Source organism: Rhinolophus ferrumequinum, chromosome X, assembly GCF_004115265.2.
Source record: "Rhinolophus ferrumequinum isolate MPI-CBG mRhiFer1 chromosome X, mRhiFer1_v1.p, whole genome shotgun sequence".
NCBI lineage: Eukaryota > Metazoa > Chordata > Mammalia > Chiroptera > Rhinolophidae > Rhinolophus > Rhinolophus ferrumequinum.
Genome location: NC_046284.1, coordinates 91,492,806 through 91,519,863, shown reverse-complemented (window position 1 = coordinate 91,519,863; position 27,058 = coordinate 91,492,806). Strand labels below are relative to the sequence as shown.

Below are 27,058 nucleotides of genomic sequence, written 5' to 3'. Positions count from 1 at the left end.
CATGTGATTCTTCCAATGAATCCATGAGTGGGAGTGGGGGTGGGTGGGTATAAACAACCTCTTAAAGAGTGACCTAAAATAAATTTAGAAGTAAATAATGTGAAATTACAGTGGGTGTAACCATTTTGGTATTTTCCCTGAGGTATTAAAGAGACTTTAGTTGCTCAAACACACACTGTACATATTGAGGAGTAGAATTTTGTCCATTGGAGAAGTGGAAAATTTCATGCCAGTCATGTCAGTTAGTGTTCTTTCCATGACCACCTTGCATTCTAATTTAACAACCCTACATACAACCTTTGACCCTGCACCCACGAGATTTTTCTGTCTCCCCCTTGGTCGCAGCTATTGACTTCAATTAGATATTTTGATCTTAACTGTATAAACTCAGTCTATGTCAGTCAGATTTTCTTCATGGAAAATTCAGTTTTTAGCCCCATTTTTTTACTCTTCCTTGCATGCACATCCTTATCATGATCTTGTTATGGGCAGAAAGTACTTTCCCTGACTTTGGGCTTCCCTTGTGACTTGTGTTGGACAATGGCATGTTCGTGGAAGTGTCACTGTGCCATTCTGAGCCTACGCTTTAAGAGGTATTATATGTTTCTGCTAACCCTTTGGAATCCCTGTTATGAGAAGAATTTCTGCCCCTATATCTTGAGTCGTAGAATGTACACATGTGGAGCACAGCCACCCAACTGAGCCAGTTAAGATAAGCTAACTCTCAGCTGATACGCAGATCCATGAGAATAAATGGCTCATATTTTGCCACTGATGTTTGCGGCCAAATTTATTGAAGACCAGTAGATAGCATATGCTGTAGCTGAAAGCTTATGTAGACTTTGTGGCTTGGTCTACCATTTTACACCACAAATGAGCAAGTAAAGGAAGCCAGTATACAGAACTAGGTATAGAGTAGAATATAGAAGTGACAGAGGTAATCAGCTTGGCTTTCAGCCACTCTCTAGATTCACATCTATATAAGGCAGGGAGTATGGTAGTAAGTAGCAAGGTCCTGGATGCTGGACTGAGTTTTCTGGCTGACATTTCCATATGTAGGGGGACTGGTTATCATTGATCTGTTTTGGAGAAACTGGGATATCATGTTGTTTCTTCAAATTAGGCAGAACTACTAGAAGTAGAACTGAGGAGCAATGTCAGAATATGGTCTCTGAAAGGTTGTCTTAAAGCTGAGCCACCTGAAAATAATGACCATTAAAATTTTTATGATAGAGAACAAGACCAGTCTAAAAAGTCTAAGGAGTGGTTGGGCTTACCACTAGGATCAAGAGTTTCCACAACTACCAGACTCACAAGTGGTCAGCCCTAATAGCACACCACTCTGCCTTCCCTCTCCCCTCATCATAAAGTAGATTGAACCAAGGGTGTATTCCTACCTGGCCCAAGGGAAACCAGTCCATGTGGATTGGGTGGGGCTAACCATGGCTACAGGGGTGTGCAGGTGCTGAAAACCTGGCAAACAGACCAACTCATCTTACTGGCTTCAGTGATTTGTTCACTCTCAATCCAATGCCCCGTGCAGGGCAATAAGAGGTCTTCCTGGGACTTTTCTTCCAGAAGTTTGAGGAGAGACTGTTATTTCTGCTTTGGTGGCTGAGCTGGAAAGATCTGAGAGTAGAGCTTCTGGTGCCTATTTTGATGCTATCCCATGAGAACCTGAGGATGAATTCTGGTAATGCAAGAAGTATGGTGACGAAGCAGGAAGAAGGAAGAGAATGAGGGAGGGATGGCAGGGAGGGAAGGCAAAGAGGGAGGGAGGGAAGTTGATGGGGGGAGAGAAGGAGAGAGGAAGGAATAGAGGGAGAGAGATAAGGATAGAGGAAGAGATAGAGATAAAGAGAGAGAAAAGAGAGAATGAACATGAATGAGAGAGAGAGAGAGAGAGAGAGAGAGAGAGAGAGAGAGAGAGAGAGAGAGAGAGAGAGAGGAAAATAAAATATTGTCTAAACTTCTGGATGCAGCCTGCCTAAAGTTAGCTCTACCCCTGGATTTGTCAAGTACTAGACCAATGAATACCCTCCTCTTTTCTTACTTAAACTAGTTTGAGTTAGGTTTCTATCATCTTTGACTGAGAGAGTCTTGACTAATCTGCTAGGGCCATGGAGGGACAGAGGAGGCAGGCCATTGTGGGGACTAGGTCTGCTTTATTGGGAAAGAGCTCAGCTCCTTAAAATACAAGAGAGAAATGCTAAATAGTTTCCATAGAAGGCAAGGAGAAAATGGTAAAATCATAAAGGGCACCAAAGCAAAAACAGTCAGGCCTAATTCAATTTACAGTCTAATTATTAAGTAAAGGTTGGTATAAGGCTTTTAAGACTAGCTATGCTTTAGCAACATCAGTAGTGGGTACTGGTTAAACTATATTGCATGGAATCATTAATTCATGAAGGGCTCAGATAGGATTTTTCACTGAGGGCTCTTATTTAGCTGTAGTCAAGTGTTATCTGGGGCTGCATTCATCTGAAGTCTTGACTTGGTTGGATGTCCAAGATGGTGCAGTCACATGGCTGGCAGTTGCTGGTGGTTTTTGACCATCAGCTGAAGCATCCATGCATAGTTTATTCATGTACCTTGGTTTCCTCAAGTATGATTATCTCAGGATAATTGGAGTTCTTACATGGGGCTTCAGGACTCTAAGTAGGAGTATTGTAGTGAACAAGGCAGAAGCTGCCTTTCCTTTTTTGATCTGCCCTCAGGAGTCATATAACATCACTTCTACTGTATTCTATTGGATACAGGTAGTCAGAAACCTGCCTAGGTTCAAGGGGAGAAGATAGGTAGAATGTCAAAAATGTGTGGCTGTAAAAATAAGACTTCCACAGTAACCTTTCTTGTATTTGTAAGTTCTATCCATGTAAATCGACTCAGGAAGGTGAGACTTGATGCTGGTCCTTCCCCAAGTTACCTGAGATCCCTGAGGGCATGAGTCACTGAGGTACCACCTTCTCTGTCTAAAGACCCTGGGTCCACATAACATGCTACTGTTTATTTCTAGCTCAAACCATTAATGAAATATTAATCTTGCCTCTGTGTGGTAAGGTTCTTGCTCTTTTCTCCATGACCATCACATTCTCCCTTTCTCACTTTTCTCTGGAAGTGAGGTTATACCCTTTGCAGCAGCTGTTCCAGAGTGAGGCTGTCGTCACTCCATTATCCCATTAGCACCCACTCTGAGAGTTCCACTCAGCTCAGCTTAATGTACACCACTTTGGTGCCACTCTTGGTTCCACTGCCTATATCCCAAAGGGTCTCCAGATTAGGTCACTATGGTTTAGGAAAATCCCCTTCCTAAATTCTCTTTAATGGAGAATGAACAGATGAGCACAGGATTGATCTGTGCCACTGACAGAAATGAGAGAAAGCTCTGAGAAAGTTTGCTACTTTTCCTGCAGAAACTCCTCGTAGGTGACATTAGGTCACTGGCCAATGTTTTCTGAAAATAATACTGATTTTGACCCTTTGGTAATTTTTCCAGGAATCATCTAGAAGTAAAACGCAACACTTTCACTGTAGTAAAATTTTTGAAGTAAATCAAGACACAAACAATATGCAGATAGAGGCAATAACTCTCTGCATTGCTATATTTAGTATTTTCAATTTTTTAAGGGGTTTGGTTCACTGCCAAAATAATATGAAACACTAGAATCCCATTAGTTATTAAGAACCAATTAGATGGGAAGTTGTCAATTTGTAAACTAATTTTGGACTTCTAAGAGGGAAAAAATAAACCTAATTATTTTAAGGGCCCACAAACTTCTCTCATACTCCTAAATATAACGATACTACAACCAATGTAGATAATGCTAACCAAAAGGTAACTTTAAGACTAACAAGAAGACTAAACTCCAAGGAAGATATTTATGAACAGTCTATAGGAGGAATAATGGTAATTTATAAGGTAGATTGGGAAATGATATTTAAAGGAATGTTATGTTCAAACTATATATTATGGTTAGAGTGTCCCTGAAGCTTATAAGAAAAAAAAATCATGAAATTAGAAAGCAAGTCCTTAGGAGTTGAAAGATGTGGTAATTATCCTGGTTGTGGTTAAAGGTACAGGTTATTCATTTTCAGTAACACGCCAGAGTACTTCCCTTCCTGACACCTCACAGAAAAGCAATTTCAGTAGGATGAGAAACACCAGATTGAAAAAAATGGTTGCTTTGGCTTTTTTTCATCACCTCCTGGACCAAATCAGAAAGACTGTAGAACTGATTGCCCTGATTGCAAAAGTATGTATTAGCCAGGAAAAATGAGTCCTCCCAAAGTTAATTCAGAAGCAAACTCTAATTTTTTTTACTACAGTTGATTGGGGAGACAACTGTTAGTAAAGTTACAAAAATTTCAGCTGTACAATTCTGTATTACATCATCTATAAATCCCATTGTGTGTCCACCACCCAGAGTCAGTTCTCCTTCCATCACCATATATTTGATCCCCTTTACCCTCATCTACCACCTCCCTCCCCCCTTTACCCTCAGGTAATCACTAAACTATTGTCTGTGTCTATGAGTTTTTGTTTCTCATTTGTTTGTCTTGTTCTTTTGTTGTTTTTGGTTTATATACCACTATCAGTGAAATCATCTGGTTCTCTGCTTTTTCTGTCTGACATATTTCGCTTAGCATTATATTCTCAAGATCCATCCATGTTGTCACAAATGGTCCTATTTCATCTTTTCTTACCACCGGATATTATTCCATTGTGTATGTGTACCACAACTTCTTTATCCATTCATCTATCGAAGGACATTTTGGTTGTTTTCATGTCTTGGCAACGGTAAATAAAGCTGCAATGAGCATTGGAGCATACGTGTCTTTATAGATAAATGTTCTCAGAATTTTTTGGTAGATACCCAGGAGAGGGATTGCTGGGTCATACGGTAATTCTATTTTTAATTTTTTGAGGAACCTCCACACTGCCTTCCATAGTGGCAGCACCAGTCTGCATTCCCACCAAAAGTGTATAAGGGTTCCTTTTTCTCCACAGCCTCTCCAACACTTGTTACTAATTGTCTTGTTCATGATAGCCATTCTGACTGGGGTGAGGTGATATCTCATTGTGGTTTTTATTTGCATTTCTCTGATGATTAGTGATGTTGAGCATTTTTTCATATGTCTATTTGCCATTTGTATGTCCTCTTTGGAGAAATGTGTATTCAGGTCCTCTGCCCATTTTTCAATTGGGGTTTTTTTTTTTTTTTTCTTGCTGTTGAGTTTCATGAGTTCCCTGTATATTTTGGATATAAGCCCCTTATCAGAGGTGCTGTTTGCAAAAATCTTCTCCCATTCAGTTGGTTGCCTCTTTATTTTGTTGATGGTTTCTTTTCCTGTGCAGAATTTTTAAGTTTCATATAGTCCCATTTGTTTATTTTAGGTTTTACTTCCCTTGATCTTGGAGTCAATTCATAAAATGCTCTTTGAACCCAACGTCCATAAGTTTAGTACCTAAGTTTTCTTCTATGCAGTTTATTTTTTCAGGTCTTATGCTTAAGTCTTTGATCCATTTTGAATTAATTTTGGTACATGGTGACAGGTAGCAGTCCAGTTTCATTCTTTTGCACGTGGCTTTCCATTTCTCCCAGCACCATTTATTGAAGAGGCTGTCTTTTGTCCATTGTATGTTTTTTGTTTCTTTGTCAAAAATTATCTGTCCATATTTATGTGGGTTTATTTCTGGGTTCTCAATTCTATTCCATTGGTCTGTGTGTCTATTTTTTTGCCATTACTATGCTGTTTTGATTATTGTTATCCTGGAGTACAAGCTAAAGTCAGGGAGTGTGATACCTCTAGCATTGTTCTTTTTTCTTAGGATTGCTTTGCCTATTCGGGGTCTTTTGTGTTTCTATAAAAATCTGATGATTTTTTTGGTTCTATTTCTTTAAAAAATGCCATTGGAATATTGATGGTGATTGCATTAAATCTTTGTATTGCTTTGGATAATATGGCCATTTTAACTATGTTGATTCTCCCAATTATTGAGCATGGAATGTTTTTCCATTTCTTTTTGTCTCATTTCTTTTAAAAATGTCTTATAGTTATCAGCATATAGGTCTTTCACATCCTTGGTTAAGTTTATTCCTAGGTATATTATTCTTTTTCTTGTGATTGCAAAAGGATTTGGTTTTTTGTTTCTTTTTCTGAGATTTCATTGTTAGCATATAGGAATGCAGTGGACTTTTGTATGTTGACTTTGCAGCTGGCAACTTTACTGTATTCCTTGATTGTTTCTAATAGCGTTTTGGTGGAGTCTTTAGGGTTTTCTATACATAGCATCATGTCATCTGCAAAGAGTGACAATTTAACTTTTTCATTCCCAATTTGGATGCCTTTAATTTCTTTCTCTTTCCTGATTGCTCTGGCAAGGACTTCCAACACTATGTTTGAAAGCATAGGTGATACGGGAGAGTCCTGTTGTGTTCCTGAACATAGAGCAAAGGGCTTCAGTTTTTCACCATTAATTATCATGTTGCTGAGGTTTTGTTGTACATGGCCTTTATTATGTTAAGGTATTTTCTTTCTATACCTATTTTATTAAGTGTTTTAATCATAAATGGATGTTGTATCTTGTTAAACGGTTTTTCTGCATCAAGTGATATAATCATATGATTTTTGTCCTTTATTTTGTTTGTGTGATGTATAACATTGATGGATTTGTATATGTTGAACCATCCTGGTTCCCCTGGGATGAACTCCATTTGGTCGTGATGAATAATCTTTTTAATGCATTGTTGCATTCGATTTGTTAGAATTTTATTTACGATTTTTGCATCTGTATTCATCAGATATGTTGGTCTGTAGTTTTCTGTGTGTGTGTTATCCTTACCAGAGTTTGGTATGAGGCTAATGTTGGCTTCCTAAAAGCAGTTAGGGAGTTTTGTCTCTTCTTCCATTTTTTTTGGAAGAGCTTGAGTAGGACAGGTATTAGATCCTCTTTGAAGATTTGGTAGAATTCACTAGTGAAGCCATCTGGTCCTGGACTTTTGCTTTTGGGAAGGTTTTGGATGACTGATTCAATTTCATTACTGGTGATCGGTCTGTTTAGATTTTCCAGTTCTTCATGGTTCAGCCTTGGAAGACTATATGTTTCTAAGAACTTGTCCATTTCTTCTAGGTGATTGAATTTGGTGGCATATAGTCCTTCATAGTATTGTTGGATAATCCTTTGTATTTTTGTGGTGTCCGTGATAACTTCCCCTTTTTCATTTCTGATATTGTTAATTAGTGTCTTCTCTCTTTTTATGTTAGTGAGTCTAGACAAGAGTTTGTCAATTTTGTTAATCTTTTCAAAGAACCGGCTTTTTGTCACGTTAATTTTTTCTATTGTCTTTTTGTTCTCTATTTCATTTAGTTCTGCTCTGATTTTTGTTATTTCCTTCTTCTGCTGACCTTGGTTTCATTTGTTCTTCTTTTTCTAGTTCTTTAACTTGTAACATGAGGTTATTTATTTGGGATTTTTCTTGTTTCTTGAGATAGGCTTGTAATGATATAAATTTCTCTCTTAAAACTGCTTTCGCAGTATCCCAAAAATTTTGGTAGAATGTATTTTCATTGTCATTTGTTTCTATGATTCTTTTGATCTCTCCTCTAATTTCTTCTTTGACCCAGTCGTTCTTTAAAAATATGTTCTTTAATCTCCATGTGTTTGTGTTTTTTCCTGCTTTCTTTTTGCTGTTGATATCCATTTTCAAAGCTTTGTAATCAGAGAATATCCTCGGAATGATTTCAATATTCATAAATTTGCTGAGGCTGTTTTTATGTCCCAGTATATGGTCTATCCTTCAGAATGTTCCATGTACACTAGAAAAAATGTATAGTCTGATGTTTTAGGATGAAGTGTTCTATATATTTCAGTTATGTCCATTTTATCTAATGTGTCATGTAGGGCTGCTATTTCGTTATTTATTTTCTGTTTGGATGATCTATCCATAGCTGTCAATGATGTATTTAAGTCCTCTAGTATAATTGTTTTTTGGTCAATTTCTCCCTTTAGTTCTGTTAGTAGTTGCTTGGTATATTTCGGTGCTCCCTGATTGGGGGCATAAAAATTGATGACTGTTATGTCTTCTTGTTGTATAGTCCCCTTTAACATTATGAAATGTCCATCTTTGTCTCTTGTTACCTTTTTCAACCTGAAGTCTGTTTCATCTGATATCAGTATGACTACACCTGATTTTCTCTGGATGCCATTTGCTTGGAGTGTCAATTTCCACCCTTTCACTTTGAGTCTATGCTTGTCCTTGTAGCTGAGATGGGTCTCTTGGAGACAGCATATGGTTGGGGTTAGTTTTTTGATCCAATCTGCTACTCTGTGCCTTTTTATTGGTGAGTTCAGTCCATTTACATTTAGGGTGATTATTGATATGTGAGGATTTCCTGTCATTCTATCTTTAGTTTTCTGGTAAGGCTGTATCTCCATTATTCCTTTGCATTTTGATGTTGTCTATTGCTTCTGTGTGGTTGTATTCTATGATGTTTCCCTCTGTTTCTCCTTTTATTACAGTATATATTTCAGTTCTGGATTTTTTTTGAGTTGTTACCCTTAAGTTTATGTAAAAGAAAGTTTTATATGTAGAGTATTCCATTTTCTTCAGCACGCTTAGTTTCTCCATTCCCATATTCCAGTTAAGGCCTGTACTCTCCCTTTGTTTATGTTTTTGTTGCCACAAATTGTCCCTGTTGATGTTGGTTTAATAGCCTCCTTTAGTATTTCTTGTAGTGCAGATCGTGCATTAGAAAATTCCCTCAGCTTCTGTATGTCTGGAAAGGTCTTTATTCCTCCTTCATATCTAAAGGATATCTTTGCTGGATACATGTTTCTTCGCTCATAATTTCTCTCTTTGAATAGTTTGAATATTTGATTCCACTCCCTCCTGGCTTGTAGATTTTCTGCTCAAAATCTGATGATAATCTAATGGGCTTTTCTTTGTAGGTTACGTCTTCTTTTCCCTGGCTGCCTTGGGGATTCTTTGTTTGTTGTTGATTTTAGACAGCTTCAATACAATGTGCTTTGGAGAAGGCCTTTTGGGATTGAGGTAATTAGCTGTTCTATTTGCTTCTTCGATTCGAGGATCCAATTCTGTCCACATGTTTGGGAAGTTCTCATCAACAATTTGTTTGAATATATTCTCTGGTCCCTTCTCTCTTTCTTCTCCTTCTGCTATGCCCGTTATTCTTATATTGCTCTTTCTGATGGATTCAGAAAGTTCTTGTAGAGTTATTTCATTTCTTTTAAGTCTCAAGTCTCTTTCTTCTTCCATCCGTGTAATTTCCTGGTTTCTGTCTTCGATGTCACTGATTCTTTCCTCCATCTGTCAACATTACTACCTAAGCTGGTTATTTCATTCTTAATTTCTTCTGTTGAGTTCTTAATCTTCAGAAATTCAATTTGGTTCTTTTTTAAAATTTCAATCTCTTTCGTAAAATGCTCATGTTTTCTTTGATTGTGCTTCTGAGTTCATTAAAGTGCCTTTCTGTGTTTTCTTGCATCTCGTTGAGTTTTTTCAGAACTTCAGTCTTGAATTCTCTGTCATTTAAGTCACATATTTCCATATCTTTAAGTTCCTTTTCTGGAAACTTTTCACTTTCTTTCTGAGCTGTCTTGTTGCCTTGTTTATTCATCACAATTACTGATTCATTATTTCTCTTCCAAGATGTCTGCAAGAGTGGCTCTGCAACAGGTTGATAGGAAGAGGTGTTTCTTTTGTATTCCATTACGTTTTGGTATAATGTTTTATTTTCTCTCCGACTTCAGCCTTTTTTTCTCTCTCACTCGGTAGTGCTATTTTTTCTCTGCACTATTCCAGCTTCTCACACAATGAGAGGGTAGCCTTGGAGATTGGCTTCTCCGCTGTTAATAGTTTGCCTGCGTCACAGGGTGCAATGTCCGTGTGGGTATGCGGAGAGCTTTTGAAGTTCCAAAGGTCTTCTCGCATCAGATTCAGAGCCCGTGTTTTTCATCAGTTCTGTTTACTCCTGCAGGGATCCTTACAGATATGTGTGGCCAGGGGTGGGGTGAGTTTTGAGAGGTGGCCCAGAGCAATGGCGGGATCCACCACCACAGCCAGTCCTGCTTCCACAGCTCCTTCCCCTTTGCTGGAACTAGTTGGGCTGCAAATCTGTGTCTGTGGTCCACAGTTCTCAGAACAGCAAATATTCTGTTCATTTGATCTGACACTGCTACTCTCCTGCTTCTAGCACTGGGCAGGTATGCGAGGGGCGAGCTCTGGGAGTGTAGCGAGGGTGTGGCTAGTCTCAGTGCCTAAGTCTTCCGTTGTTTGCTCTGCAGTGAGAGCTTAAACCACTGTTTTCAGCCTTCTTCCATCAGTCTTTTCTCCAAGGTCTCTGCTGTGAGCATTGGATTCAGCCATGTTATATGTTCTCCCCTCAGCCCTGTGGGCCATAAACGGAGCCCTAGCAGTCCGAGTTCTTCCCTCTCCGGCAGCTGCAGTAGTTCCAGGATGCAGCGAGCTTGGAGCAGGGAGCTAGGTCTGCGTCCTGTGCCCACGCGTCTCCATCTCTGCACTTCTCCCTTCCTTCCTCCCCTGCTTGCGCAATTTGCCCACCTTTAGGTGAATTCAGTATTGGGCCTCTGTGTCCTGCCTGTCTGCTTTGCAGGGAGTCCTTTGTGGAGTTATAGTTCTTCCATTTGTTATAAATTCCAGGGCAGATTTACAAAGGCTCACCTCATGCCGCCATTTTTATGACGTCTCTCGAAAATATTTTCAAAATAGCTTGTGATTTTGAGAATTCTTTTTTTATTAGTTTCAAGTGTACAAAGAAATGTAATAGTTAGACATTTACACCCCTCACAAAGTGATAACCCCCTTTCCCCAATCTACAATCCCTCTGACATCGTATATAGCTGTTACAATTCCATTGACTATATTCCCTATGCTGTACTTTACATCCCGTGAATATATGTATATGTATATATATAGTTGACATTTCTATGAATATGTATATATATGTATTTGTATATATATATATATATATATATATACATATATATATATATGTATATATATATATTTGACATTCAATATTATTCTACTTCAGCTGCAGGTGTATAGTGCAGTGGTCAGGCATCTACATAGCTTATGAAGTGATCCCCCTGATAAGTCCTGTACCCATCTGGCACCTTACATAATCTATGTAACATTATGGATTATATTTCCCATACTGTATTTCATATGCCCGTGACTATATTGTGACTACTAATTTGTACTTTCTAATCCCTTCACCTTCTTCCCCATCCCCTGCTCCCATCCAGCAACCATCAGTTTGTTCTCTGTATCTCTGAGTCTATTTCTGTTGTGTTTGTTTATTCTGTTCTTTAGATTCCACATATAAGTAAAATCATATGGTATTTGTCTTCCTCTGTCAGACTTATTTCACTTAGCATAATATTCTCTAAGTCCATCCATGTTATTGCAAACTATAAGAGTTCATTCTTTTTTTATGGCTGAGTAATACTCCATTGTATAAATGTACCACAGTTTCTTTATCCCATTGTCTATCAATAGGCATTTCAGTTGTTTCCATATCTTGGCTATTGTGAATAGTGCTGTAATGAACATAGGGGTATTCTTGAGTATACCAGGGGATTCTGATTTCTTATTGATGAATCCCAAAGATGAGTAACTGTTAGGAAGTCAGAAACACTGGTCTCACATGAACCCCAAGCATCCCTGGGCTCACTCAGCTACAGCATTCCTTGTCAGTTCCCTCATGCAGGCCTCAGTTGGGTGGCTGATTTTCTGGCTTGATTCCTGACTTGGGAGATGATTTTCTGTTTTAGGTCTGGATGCCATCTTGAGCTCCAGATCACTTTATTAATCCTTCCCAGATCCTTTGCTCCCTCCTCTGATCCTTCTAGGTCACCCCCTTTATCTTTGGCAGTGGACATTGCTCTCCATATCCCATGTAAAGGTTCTTACTGTACCCCAAATATGCCACCTGAAGAATTGTGTGCCTGTTTTTCTCTGTGTCTTTCCCCTGGCCCTGGAACCATTCTCTCCCTGCTTGTCTGCCTTGTTCTGTGTTACTGGAGGCTGATTCTGACATACTGTTTTGCCTGGTCTCCCGTTGGGTTAAATTTTGACCCACAGGTTAAATCCAGCCCACTGTCTGCTTTTGTAGACAATGCTTTGTTGGAACACAGCCATGCTCATTCATTTACCTATGTCTATGGCTATTTTCATGCTACAATAGCACAGGTGAGTAGTCATAACACCGCTTATATGGCTCACAAAGCCTAAAATATTTACTACCTGTCCCTTTATAGAAAATGTTTGCTGACCCTGGGTTAGGCCAATGAAGGTTCTGGCATTCCATTAGAGTTCAGCTGTGGTACCAGTGCCATCTCTCCTGGCTTATTGCTCTCACTAGCAGGCCCCTTCTCCAAGGCTCCAGCTCTCCTCACCTAGAGGCCTAAGGATGGTAATGGCTTCCTGCTGTTGCTAGTCTCTGGGTGACTCAGTGTCCCATGTTTGCGTCCTTCATTCTCACAATTTTGTAAGTATACCTTAATTAAAGTCTTTATTTAAGCCACTTGCAATAAAATTTCTCCTGCCAGGCACTAATGCAACATGACTACATGTCTCACCTTAGCCACATACTTGAATAGACCCCATTGGTAAGGAGCACTAGTTTATATTGAGCCAGTCTGCTGCACTGCCATGGGTAAGGTGATTTGCCTGTTGGGTAGCCCGGTAGTCTTCTCTGCTGAGTTAGTGTCGTCAGTTCAGGCTTTGCCCTTAAGAATAGTTTATCCCCTGTTGAACCATCTTCGATGTCCCAGCATATTCAGTGACTGAGTCTTATATAAGTTATACAAGAAGCCAGTAAACCTCCTTATACCATTCTCTAATAAAATATGAATTTAGGAATTTCCATGTGTTAAGTTGGTTTTAACTTCTCTGATAATCAATTACTTCTAAAAGGAGTTGAAATAGTTTCTTCTTTCAAGTCTTATACTATCAGGAGCACAGGTGAGTCTATGAGTATGTCTAGTTTTGGTTGGGATGCAAATACCATGACATCAACTCTGAATCTGGCTTTTTACAGTTTTTATTTGATGAGGTGGCTTATAAATCTCCTGTCTCATTACCCAAATAATTTGTGCTTGCTGGCATTTCTTTCTATGGAAATTATAGAAGAGACTATTTTCTTTTGCAATGTTGACTATAACCCAGGTTGCTCCAAAGCTTTCCCAAGAATAAAAACGTAATTTTCACACTTTTAGTTAGACTTGCCATCTGAAGTATTAACTATAGAATGTAAACTTGATTAAAGGAGTTTATGGAAATACAACATGGCAAAACGATCAATCCCCAAGTATGAAAGTCATATATGGTGCTCTTGACTTCAATAATCTTGTTTCTCATCTTCCTTCTGCCTCTCTGTTAAACTTTTTAAAAATTCCCTTTGCAACAATTAGTTAAATGAAATCTTATACTCCCATTCAAGGAGTGTTATATAAAAGTTTTAAGAATGTAAATGCTGTATCTACAATGTTGATGATTGTTAGATTGTTACTTATGAGTACAGTGTCATGAGGTTAGTAAGTACTAAGCAAACTTAATTACTAACACTTACTTAGCTTTTTATACATTAAAAGGCATTTCCTTATGCGTTGTCTCATTGATGTACATAATAACCATGTAAGGCAAATATTATTTACTCCTACATTATAAATGTGAAATTTGGGGCTAACTTATTTGCTCAATGTATATACCTAGCAAGTTTTCATATTGTTAGTGGGCTGGTGTAGACTTAGGGGGTTGATTGGTGGGACCTCCAACAGGAAGAAATGGAAATTTGGCAAACTGAACCAGCTGTAGAGAATAGCCTCAGCAAGAACACCTGTGCAGACCCATGCCAGAGCTGACAGAGCAAGTTTGGACATGCTTTAGGCAATCATCAGCATCAAGAGAGAAACTACTTCGAGCAAGTAGTTTGCTCAAAGCAAACTACTTCACATTTCCATTCCAAAGAAATGGAAATAGATGCTGAGATATTCCGGGGTGTTCAGAAGAAACTTCTAGGTAGAAGCTCTGTGCCATGGATTGGGCCAACATGGGAAGCTAGAAAGTGCCTATCAAGTGCTTAAGTCTAGGTTCCAATTATGGGGATGTGGAGACTCCTATTATATATCCTGTGTCTGTTCTATTGACTGCCAGGACAGAAAATGAAGAGATAAAAAGACAAAGGTCAAGTGACCAATTGGTGTGTAAAGAGATGGGTCTTATAAGGAAACGTTTCATGGTGCAAGTGAGTTTTCAGCTTATTTTCAAAGGAACAAGAACATATGGCCTATTTGTTGTGACCCTTATTAAAGTTAAACAATAACATGAATTGTACTAAAGCCCAGTTATATATTTTATCATCTTTTTTGGGGACGTCAGTTTTCTCAACTTTCTTCAAGTCTTTCTTCTCTTCTAAATATCTATGCTTAGTTACAAAGACCAAACAAAACAAATGATCCTGCCTTTCATTTTCCATAGGTATAAAAGCTCATTAGAGCTGCACTGCTCAATATGGTAGACATTAGCTACATGTACCTACTGAGTACTTCAAATGTGACTACTCTTAATTAAGATGTACCATAAGTATAAAATAATACACTGGCTTTTGAAAACTCAGTATGAAAAAAGTTAAATCCATTAATAATTGTTATATTGATTGAATGTTGAAATAATACTATTTTGGATATATTGGATTAAATAAAACATATTATTAAAATTAATGGCGGCATGAGGTGGGCCTCTGTGGGTCTTCCCTGGAATTTGCAACTGGTCGAGCAACTACAGCTCCACGGAGGACTCCCTGCACAGCGGACAGGCAACACGAGGAGGCCCACTACTGAATTCACCTAAAGGTGGGCGAGTCGCACGAGCAGGTGAGGAGGGAGAGGAGAGGTGAGGAGACGGAGCCGCGCAGGCGCAAGACGCAGACCTGGCTCAGTGCTCTGAGCTCGCAGCATCCCAGAGCTGCCGCAGCTGTGGGAGAGGGAAGAACTCCGACAGCTGGGGCTCCGTTTATGGCCCGCGGGACTGAGGGGACAGCATATGGCACGGCTAAGACCAACGTTCACGGCAGACACCTTGGAGAAAGGACTGAGGGAAGAAGGCTGAAAATGGTGGATTGGACCACCACTGCCAAGCAGAGATGAAAGCCTTAGGCACTGAGACTAGCTGCCCCCTCACTACCCTCCCAGGGCTCACCCCGCACCCACATGCCCAGTGCTAGAAGCGGAACGGTGGAAGTGTCAAATCAAAAGAACAGAATGTTTGCTGTTCTGAGAACTGCGGACTGTAGACACAGACTTGCAGCCCAACTAGTACCGGCAAAGGAGAGGGAGCTGTGGAATCAGGACTGGCTGTGGTGGTGGTGGCCGCCATTGCTCTGGGCCACCTCTCACAATTCACCCTGCCCCTGTCCCCACCTATATGGGCAGATCCCTCCAAAACTAAACAGAACTGATGAAACACACGGGCTCTGAATCTGGTGCAGGAAGAGCTTTGGAACTTCAAAAGCTCTCCGCATACCCACACGGACACTACACCTATTAACAGAGGGGAAGCCCATCTCCCAGGGAATCCCCCCATTGTGTGAGAAGCTGGAATAGTGTAGAGAAAACATAGCACTACAGTGTCAGAGAGAAAAAAAGGCTGCAGTCGGAGAGAAAATAAAACATTTTACCAACAAGTACTGAAAACAAAAGAAAGAACTCTTCCTATCAACCTGTTACAGAAGCCACTCCTGTAGATGTCTAGGAAGAGAAATAATAAATCAGTAATTGCCATGAATAACCAAGGCAAAAAGACAGCTCAGAAAGTAAGTAAAAGTCTACAGAAAAGGAACTTAAAGATACAGAAATGTGTGACTGAAATAACAAAGAATTCAAGATTGCAGTTCTGAAAAAACTCAATGAGATGCAAGAAAACACAGAAAGGCAGTTTAATGAACTCAGAAACACAATCAAAGAAAACATGAGCATTTTACGAAAGAGATTGAAATTTTAAAAAAGATCCAAATGGACTTTCTGAAGATTAAGAACTCAATAGAAGAAATTAAGAATGAAATAACCAGCATAGGTAGTAGAGTTGACCAGATGGAGGAAAGAATCAGTGACATCGAACATAGAAATCTGGAAATGACACGGGTGGAAGAAGAAAGAGACTTGAGACTTGAAAGAACAGAAAGAATTCTACAAGAACTTAATGACTCCATCAGAAAGAGAAATATAAGAATAATGGGAATACCAGAAGGAGAAGAAAGAGAGAAGGGAACAGAGAAGACATTCAAACAAGTTGTCGATGAGAGCTTCCCAAACTTATGGACAGAACTGGATCCTCAAATCGAAGAAGCAAATAGAACACCTAATTACCTCAATCCCAACAGGACTTCTCCAAGGTACATTGTATTAAAGCTGTCTAAAATCAACGCCAAACAAAGAATCCTCAAGGCAGCCAGGGAAAAGAAGACGGTAAGCTATAAAGGAAAGCCCATTAGATTATCATCAGATTTTTCAGCAGAAACTCTACAAGCCAGGATGGAGTGGAACTAAATATTCAAACTATTGAAAGACTGAAATTATGAGCCAAGAATAATATATCCTGCAAAGATATCCTTTAGATATGAAGGAGGATTAAAGACCTTTCCAGACATACAGAAGCTGAGGGTAATTTCTAATACACAACCTGCACTACAAGAAATACTAAAGGTGGCTATTCGACAACCATCAACAGGGACAATTTGTGGCAACAAAAACATAAAAAGGAGAAGAGTAAAGGCCTGAACCGGAATATGGGAATGGAGAAAGTAAGCGTCCTGAAGAAAATGGAATACTCTAAATATAAAACTTTCTTTTACTTAAACTTAAGGGTAAACACTCAAAAAAATCCAGAACTGAAATACATACTGTAATCAAAGAAGAAACAGAGGGAAACATAGTAGAATACCACCACACAAAAATAATAGACAACAACAAAAGGCAAAGAAACCATGGAGACACAGACTTACTAGAAACCTAAAGATAGAATGACAGCATATCTTCATATTCAATAATCATCCTAAATGTAAATGGACTGAACTCACCAATAAAAAGGTACAGAGTAGCAGATTGGATCAACAAGATAAACCCAATCATATACTGTCTCCAAGAGACACATCTCAGCTACAAGGACAAACATAAAGTGAAAGGGTGGAATTGACACTCCAAGCAAATGGCATCCAGAGAAATTCAGGTGTAGCCATACTGATATCAGATGAAACAGACTTCAGGGTTTAAAAGGTAACAAGAGACAAAGATGAACATTTGATTATGGTAAAGGGGACTATACAACAAGAAGACATAACAGTCATCAACATTTATGCCCCCAATCAGGGAGCACCGAGATATACCAAGGAACTACTAACAGAACTAAAGGGAGAAGTTGACCAAAATACAGTTATACTAGGGGAGTTAAATACATCATTGACAGCTATGGATAGATTATCCAAACAGAAAATAAATAAAGAAATAGTAACCCTAAATGACACATTAGATGAAATGGACATAATTTACATGTATAGAGCACTTCATCCTAAAATATCAGACTACACATTTTTTTCTAGTGTACATGGAACATTCATGGTTAGACCATATATTGGGATATAAAATCGGCCTCAGCAAATTTAAAAATATTGAAATCATACCTAGCATATTCTCTGATAACAAGGCTTTGAGATTGGATATCAACTGCAAAAAGAAAGCAGGAAAAAACACAAATACGTGGAGATTAAACAACATACTTTGAAAGAACGACTAGGTCAAAGAAGAAATTAGAGGAGAGATCAAAAGATACATAGAAAACAAATGACAAGAAAATATATCCTACCAAAATTTTTGGGATGCAGCAAAAGCAGTTTTAAGAGGGAAATTTATATCATTACACGTCTGTCTCAAGAAACATGAAAAATCCCAAATAAATAACCTCATGTTACAACTTAAGAACTAGAAAAAGAAGAACAAATGAAACCTAACGTCAGTGGAAGAAAGGAAATAACAAAAATCAGAGCAGAACTAAATGAAATAGAGAACAAAAAGGCAATGGAAAAAATTAACATGACACAGAGCTGGTTCTGTCAAAAGATTAACAAAATTGACAAACTCTTGGCTAGACTCACTAAGATAAAAAGAGAGAAGACACTAATTAACAAAATCAGAAATGAAAAAGGGGAAGTTATCACGGACACCACAGAAATACAAAGAATCATCCAAAAATACTATGAAGGACTATATGCCAACAAATTCAATAACCTAGAAGAAATGGGCAAGTTCTTAGAAACATATAGTCTTCCAAGGCTGACCCATGAAGAACTGGGAAATCTAAACAGACTGATCACCAGTAACGAAACTGAATCAGTCATCCACAACCTTCCCAAAAGCAAAAGTCCGGGACCAGATGGCTTCACTAGTGAATTCTACCAAACCTTCAAAGAGGATCTAATACCAATCCTGACCAAAGTATTCCAAAAAATTGAAGAAGAGACACTACGCCCTAACTCATTTTATGAGGCCAACATTACCCTGATACCAAAAACTGGTAAGGACAACACAAAAAAAGAAAACTACAGACCAATATCTCTGATGAATATAGATGCAAAAATCCTAAACAAAATTCTACCAAATCGCATACAACAATGCATTAAAAAGGTTATTCATCACGACCAAGTGGGGTTCATCCCCATGGCACAAGGATGGTTCAACATCCGCAAATCCATCAGTGTAATACATCACATAAAGAAAATAAAGGACAAAAATCATATGGTTATATCAATTGATCCAGAAAAAGCATTTGGCAAGATACAACATCCATTTATGATTAAAACACTTAATAAAATAGCTATAGAAGGTAAATCCCTAAACATAATAAAGTCCATATATGACAAACCCTCAGCTAATCTCATAATTAATGGTGAAAAACTGAAGCCCTTTGCTCTACGTTGAGGAATACAACAGGGCGGTCCCCTATCACCTCTGCTTTTTTTTTTTTTTTTAATTTATTGGGGTGACAATTGTTAGTAAAATTACATAGATTTCAGGTGTACAATTCTGTATCACATCATCTATAAATTACACTGTGTGTTCACCACACAGAGTCAGTTCTCCTTCCATCACCATATATTTGATCCCCCTTACCCTCATCTCCCACCCCCCAACCCCCTTACCCTCTGGTAACTACTAAATTATGTTCCCCAGATTAATTTTCAAAACCCCATGGCCATCTTGTGGTTACTGATTGTTTTATAATCCCCGCACCTTCCCCCTTACGCCCACCCCCCTGCCCATCTGGCAACCCTCAGTTTATCCTCTTTGTCTGCAAAACTGTTTCTGATTAGTTCATTCACTTATTCTTTTCTTTAGATTCCGCAATAAGTGAGATCATATGGTACTTATCTTTCTCTGTCTGACTTATTTCACTTAACATAATGTTCTCTAGTTCCATCCATGTTGTTGCAAATGGTAAGATTTCTTTCTTCTTTATGGCTGCGTAATCCTCCATTGTATAAATGTACCACAGTTTCTTAATCCAGTCATCTACCGATGGGCATTTCGGTTGTTTCCATGTTTTAGCTATTATGTATAGTGCTGCAATAAACGTAGGAGTGCATAAAGATTTTTGAATTGGAGTTTTGGATTTCTCCAGGTAGATACCTAGGAGTGGAATTACTGGATCATAGGGTAGTTCCATTTTCAGATTTTTGAGATACCTCCATACTGTTTTCCATAGTGTTGGAAGTCCTTGCCAGAGCAATCAGGCAAGAGAAAGAAATAAAAGGCATCCAAATTGTGAATGAAGAAGTCAAATTATTACGCTTTGCAGATGACATGATGCTATATATAGAAAACCCTAAAGACTCCACCAAAAAGCTATTAGAAACAATCAACTAATACAGTAAAGTTGCCGGCTACAAAATCAACATACAAAAGTCGATTGCATTCCTATATACTAACAATGAAATCTCAGAAAAAGAAATACAAAAAGAAAGTCCTTTTGCAATTGCAGCAAAAAGAATAAAATACCTAGGAATAAACTTAACCAAGGATTTGAAACACCTGTATGCTTAAAACTATGACATTTTTGAAAGAAATTGAAGAAGACACAAAGAAATGGAAAGATATTTCGTGCTCATGGATTGGAAGAATCAATATAGTTAAAATGGCCATATTACCCAAAGGAACATACAGATTTAATGCAATCCCCATCAAAGTCCCAAAGGCATTTTTTAAGGAAATAGAACAAAAAATCATCAGATTTGTTTGGAACCACAAAAGACCCCGAATAGACAAAGCAATCTTAAGAAAAAAGAACAATCCTGGAGGTATCACACTCCCTGACTTTAGCTAGTACTATAAGGCTACATCAAAAAAGCATGGTATTAGCAGAAAAACAGACACATAGACCAATGGAATAGAATTGAGAACGCAGAAATAAAGCCACATAAATATGAACAGATAATTTTTAACAAAGAAGCAAAAAACATACAATGGAGAAAAGACAGCCTCTTTAATAAATGATGCTGGGAGAATTGGATAGGCATGGGCAAAAGAATGAAACTGGACTGCTATCTGTCACCATGTACCAAAATTAATTCAAAATGGATCAAAGACTTAAGCATAAGACCTGAAACAATAAACTTCATAGAAGAAAACTTAGGCACTACTCTTATGGACCTTGGGTTCAAAGAGATTTTATGAATTTGACTACAAAGGCAAGGGAAGTAAAAGCTAAAATAAACGAATGAGACTCTATGAAACTTAAAGCTTCTACACAGCAAAAGAAACCATCGACAAAATAAAGAGGCAACCAACTGAATGGGAGAAGATTTTTGCGAACAGTGCCTCCAATAAGGGGCTAATATCCAAAATGTACAAGGAACTCATGCAACTCAACAACAAAAATACAAACAACCCAATTGGAAAATGGACAGAGGACCTGAAGAGACATTTCTCCAAAGAGGACATACAAATGGCAAATAGAGATCTGAAAAGATGCTCAACATCACTAATCATCAGAGAAATGCAAATAAAAACCACAATGTGATATCACCTCACCCCAGTTAGAATGGCTATCATCAACAAGACCAATAGTAACAAGTGTTGGAGAGGCTGTGGAGAAAAAGGAATCCTCATACACTGTTGGTGGGAATGCAGACTGGTTCAGCCGCTATGGAAGGCAGCGTGGAGGTTCCTCAAAAAATTACGAATAGAATTACCATATGACCCAGAAATCCCTCTCCTGGGTATCTACTCAAAAATCTGAAAACATCTACACATAAAGACACGTGTGCTCCAATGTTCATTGCAGCTTTGTGTACGGTGGCGAAGACATGGAAACAACCGAAATGTCCTTCAATAGATGAATGAATAAAGAAGTTGTGGTATATATACACAATGGAATACTATTCGGCAGTAAGAAAAGATGGCATAGGAACATTTGTGACAAAATGGGTGGATCTTGATATTACAATGTTAAGCGAAACAAGTCAGACAGAAAAAGCAGAGAACCAGATGATTTCACTGATAGTGTGGTGTATAAACCAAAAACAACAAAAGAACAAGAGAAACAAATGAGAAACAGAAACTCATAGACACAGACAATAGTTTAGTGGTTACCATAGGGTAAGGGGGGTGGGAGGTGGGAGATGAACATTAGGGGGATCAAATATATGGTGATAGAAGGAGAACTGACTCTGGGTAGTGAACACACAATAGGATTTATAGGTGATGTAATACAGAATTGTACACCTGAAACCTATGTAATTTTATGAACAATTGTCACCCAATAAATTAAAAAAAAATGAATCCTACCTGGTTTTTTTTTTTAACTTTTTAGTGTGACTATAAGAAAATTTGTATACAAGTTTTTGTCTACAAGTTTTTTTGGGGAGGTTGGGTGGGGAATATGCATATATATATGCATTTCTTTTGTGCATACTTTTAGGAGTAGAATTGTTGGTTCTGGGTATGAATATATTCAACTTCATTAGATACTAGGAGGCAGTTTTTCAAGTTAGGTATACAAATTCACAGTTCCACAAAAGTATATGAGAAACCCTGCTGCTGTTACAATGGAATGTTATGGAAGCATGCAAATAAACCTCCCAGTTCCACAGGGATGCATGTCACAAATAAAATATTGAATAAGAGAAATCACACCCAAAAAGGACATATTCTATGATTCCATTTGTATAAAGTTCAAAAGAAGGCAAAGCAAATCTATGGTGATGCAAGTCAGAATAGTGATTATGTTTTGGGTGGTGATTTCTGGGAGACATCACAAGGGAGGGTTCTTGACTTGTGGTTAAATGTGTATATTCTCATTGCAAAAAATGTATTTAGCTGTATGCATATGATCTGTCCATTTTTATCTATGAGTACTATCCTTCAATAAAAATTTATAAATCATGTCTGTAAAAACAAAACAAAAAAAGAAAATTGAAAATATATGTGGCTAACATTATATATCTATTGAACAATGCTTATTTAGGGAGAAGCACCAGATTCCTAAAAGGTTGCTTCCTTTCAGCCTTTGCCAAATGATTCTCTCTCCTGTAGGCCAGTTCTAACAAGTCAAATAACGCAGATTTCATAATTGGAAGGAAGCCTGCAAGTCATTTGGAAATTAGGTGATGAAACTGCGATAGAATCATAACTCTTCCATGACAATTTGCTTTTCTGAGCCTTTCTTATTCCAAATGGAATAGTCACTGCTCTGTTCTCTACTCTAGCTAATTTACATCTTATTTTCTTTCTGTCAGAAGTGTCATTTCCTGTGATTGATGAAACCATCTTTGCTAAGTGCAAAAACAAGGTCACCACATTATTCAAACTGGATTCACTACAAATATTTTCATCCTCTGGATTGGGAAGAATTCATATAGTTGCTTGGAAACCCTTTTAAAATTGTAATGTTTGGTTACTTTCAGAAATTAAAGTCACAATTACAGAAATGAAAAAAATCGTTACCCTTACAAATATGCAAAAGATTGAGACACTATCTGACAAAACAGATTTTCTTTAATGCCAGATCATGTCTATACATGGCCTCTGAATTTTCCATTTTTTGACTCAAGGGTTTTATGGTCATCTTAATGATGGGTTTCCACATAATTAGATTGACTCTGCAATAGATTTAATTTACTGTCAGTCAATTAAGTTTTTAGAAATGATTTTAACAAGCTGGTAGCCTTCATTTTATGAACATATCTAGGTCAGTAACAGCAATGTTAGAATATTATAATTATTATTACTTGAAAATAAGGAAGACATGTTAAGCAAAAGGAAATAGACCCTTTCTCTTTAAGAGACACTGGCTTAAAGACAAAATCGTGTGATGTTACTTATATGTGGAATCTAAAGAACAAAATAAATGAACAAACAAAACAGAAACAGACCCATAGATACAGAGAGCAAACTGATGGTTACTAGATGGGAGGAGGTTTGGGTGAGAAAGGTGAAGGGATTAAGGAGTACAAATTGGTAGTTACAAAAGAATCCTGGGGATGTAAAGTACTGTATGGGGAATATAGTCAGTAAAATTGTAAAAACTATGTTTAATGTCAGATGGGTACTAGATTTATTGTGGGAATCACTTCATAAATTATATAAATGTCTAACCAGTATGCTGTACCCTGAAACTAATATAAAATAGTATTGAATGCCAACTATAATAGTCATGGAGATATATAGTATAACATAGGGAATATAGTCAATAATATTCTAATAATTATCATGTCAGATAGGTAATAGACTTTTTGGGGTTATTACTTTGTAAGGTATATAAATGTCTAATCACTATGTTGTTTTATGTACCTGAAACTAATAAAAAATTTAAAAAGAGGCAACTAGGACCAACTATATGGCTATATATACTTCCATAATGCCGTTTTCCTACTTTGCTTGACTTTCTTTTTAAATTATCTTTATTGGATTTATTAAAATATCAGTAGCTCAGACTTATTTATTATTTCATGTTATTATTTTAAGTTACATATAATAAAACTCACTTTTGAATTTTAACACTTGCATAGATTTTTGTAACCACGGCTAATGGGATATAGAACAACTACAACACTCCCCAAAATTCCCTACTGCTATATCTTTGCAGTCAAATACTTCTCTTACCCATAATTTCTGGGAAATATGATGGTTCCCCAACCCTATAATTTAGACTTTTAGAGCATGCCATACGATGGAATCATAGTATGTAACCTTTTGAAAGTAGTTTCTTTTAATTAGCATAATATAGTTGAGATTCATTCATGTTACTGCAGCTATCAATAGTTTGTTTCTTATTATTGCAGCTACAACAATGTGTTTATTCATTCACTTAATGAGGGATATTTGGGTTGTTTCCAGATTTTGACAACTACAAATAATTCTGCTATAAATGTTCATATACAAGATTTTGTGAAAACATAAGTTTCAATTCTCTGACATAAATACCTAGTGGTGAGATTGCTGGCACATATGGCAAATGTATGTTTAAATTTATGAGAAATTGCCAAACTGTTTTTCAGATTGGCTATGTCATCATGCATTCCCACCAGCAACATATGAGAGTTTCAGTTGCTTTGCAGCCTTGCCAACACTAGGTATGATCAGTATGTTTTTTTTTTTTTTAACTTTAGCCAAAATCTTCGATGTTCTCTAAAATACTTTTTAAAGTTTATTGGGGTGACAGTAGTTAGTAAAATTACAAAGATTTCAGGTGTACAATTCTGTATTACATCATCTATAAATCCCATTGTGTGATCACCACCCAGAGTCAGTTCTCCTTCCATCACCATATATTTGATCCCCCTTACCCTCATCTCCCACTCCCCACCCCCTTACCCTCTGGTAACCACTAAACTATTGTCTGTGTCTATGAGTTTTTGTTTCTCATTTGTTTCTCTTCTTCTTGTCTTGTTTAGGTTTATATACACTATCAGTGAAATCATGGTTCTCTGCTTTTTCTCTCTGACCTATTTTGCTTAGCATTATACTCTCAAGATCCATCCATGTTGTCACAAATGATCCTATTTCATCTTTTCTTACCACCGAATAGTATTCCATTGTGTATATATACCACAACTTCTTTATCCGTTTACCTATTGAAGGACATTTTGGTTGTTTCCATGACTTGGCCACCGTTAATGAAGCTGCAATAAACATTGGAGCACACGTGTCTTTATGTATAAATGTTTTCAGATTTTTTGGGTACATACCCAGGAGAGGGATTGCTGGGTCATATGGTAATTCTATTCGTAACTTTTTGAGGAACATCCACACTGCCTTCCAGAGCGGCTGAACCAGTCTGCATTCCCATCAACAGTGTATGAGGGTACTTTTCTCTCCACAGTGTCTCCAACACTTGTTACTATTTGTCTTGTTGATGATAGCCATTCTGACTGGGGTGAGATGATATCTCATTGTGGTTTTCATTTGCATTTCTCTGATGATTAGTGATGTTGAGCATTTTTTCATGTCTATTTGCCATTTGTATGTCCTCTTTGGAAAAATGTCTTTTCAGGTCATCTGCCCATTTTTCAATTGGGTTGTTTGCATATTTGTTGTTGAGTTGCAAGAGTTCCTTGTATACTTTGGATATTAGCCCCTTATCGGAGGCACTGTTTGCAAAAATCTTCTCCCATTCAATTGTTTGCCTCTTTGTATTGTCGATGGTTTCTTTTGCTGTGCAGAAGCTTTGAAGTTTCATGTAGTCCCATTCATTTATTTTAGCTTTTACTTCCCTTGCCTTTGGAGTCAAATTTATAAAATGATTTTGAATCCAAGGTCCATAAGTTTAGTACCTATGTTTTCTTCTATGCAATTTATTGTGTCAGGGTTTATGCTTAAGTCTTTGATCCATTTTGAATTAATTTTGGTACATGGTGACAGATAGAAGTCCAGTTTCATTCTTTTACACGTGGATATCCAGTTCTGCCAGCACCATTTATTGAAGAGGCTGTCTTTTCTCCATTGTGTGTTTTTTGCTTCTTTGTTAAAAATTATCTGTCCATATTTATGTGGTTTTATATCTGGGATCTCAATTCTATTCCATTGGTCTATGTGTCTGTTTTTCTGCCAAAACCATGCTGTTTTGATTATTGTAGCTCTGTAGTACAAGCTAAAGACAGGGAATGTGATACCTCCAGTATTGTTCTTTTTTATTAAGATTGCTTTGGCTATTCGGGGTCTTTAGTGGTTCCAAACAAATCTGATGATTTTTTGTTCTATTTCTTTAAAAAATGCCATTAGGATTTTGATGGGGATTGCATTAAATCTGTATATTGCTTTGGGTAATATGGCCATTTTAACGATGTTGTTTCTTCTAATCTATGAGCACGGAATGTCTTTCCATTCTTTGTGTCTTCTTCAATTTCTTTTAAAAAAGTAGTTTTCAGCACATAGGTGTTTCACATCCTTGGTTAAGTTTATTCCTAGGTATTTTATTCTTTTTGCTGCAATTGCAAAAGAAATTGTTTTTTGGATTTCTTTTTCTGAGATTTCATTGTTAGTATTTAGGAATGCAATGGACTTTTGAACGTTGATTTTGTAGCCAGCAACATTACTGTATTTGTTGATTGTTTCTAATAGCTTTTTGGTGGAGTCTTTAGGGGTTTCTGTATATAGCATCATGTCATCTGCAAAGAGTAATAATTTAACTTCTTCATTCCCAATTTGAAGGCCTTTTATTTTTTTCTCTTGCCTGATTGCTCTGGCAAGGACTTCCAACACTATGTTGAAAAGCAGAGGTGATAAGGGACAGCCCTGTCGTGTTCCTGAATGTAGATCAAAGGGCTTCAGTTTTTCACCATTAATTATGAGATTAGCTGAGGGCTTGTCATATATGGCCTTTATTATGTCAAGGTATTTTCCTTCTATACGTATTTTATTAAGTGTTTTAATCATAAATGGATGTTGTATCTTGTCAAATGCTTTTTCTGCATCAATTGATATAATCATATGATGTTTGTCCTTTATTTTGTTTATGTGATGTAT

General features: G+C 37.5%; 1 protein-coding gene across 1 annotated transcript in view; it reads right to left on the bottom strand.

The window, feature by feature from the left end:
• The window catches only part of LOC117017314 (uncharacterized), a 189,074-nt gene that overhangs the window by 143,521 nt on the left and 18,495 nt on the right, over positions 1 to 27,058 (bottom strand). Inside the window, exon 2 of the mRNA XM_033097438.1 lies at positions 14,894 to 15,074. Coding sequence (XP_032953329.1) covers positions 14,894 to 15,074 — 181 coding nt within the window. The remainder of the gene's footprint in view (positions 1 to 14,893; positions 15,075 to 27,058) is intronic.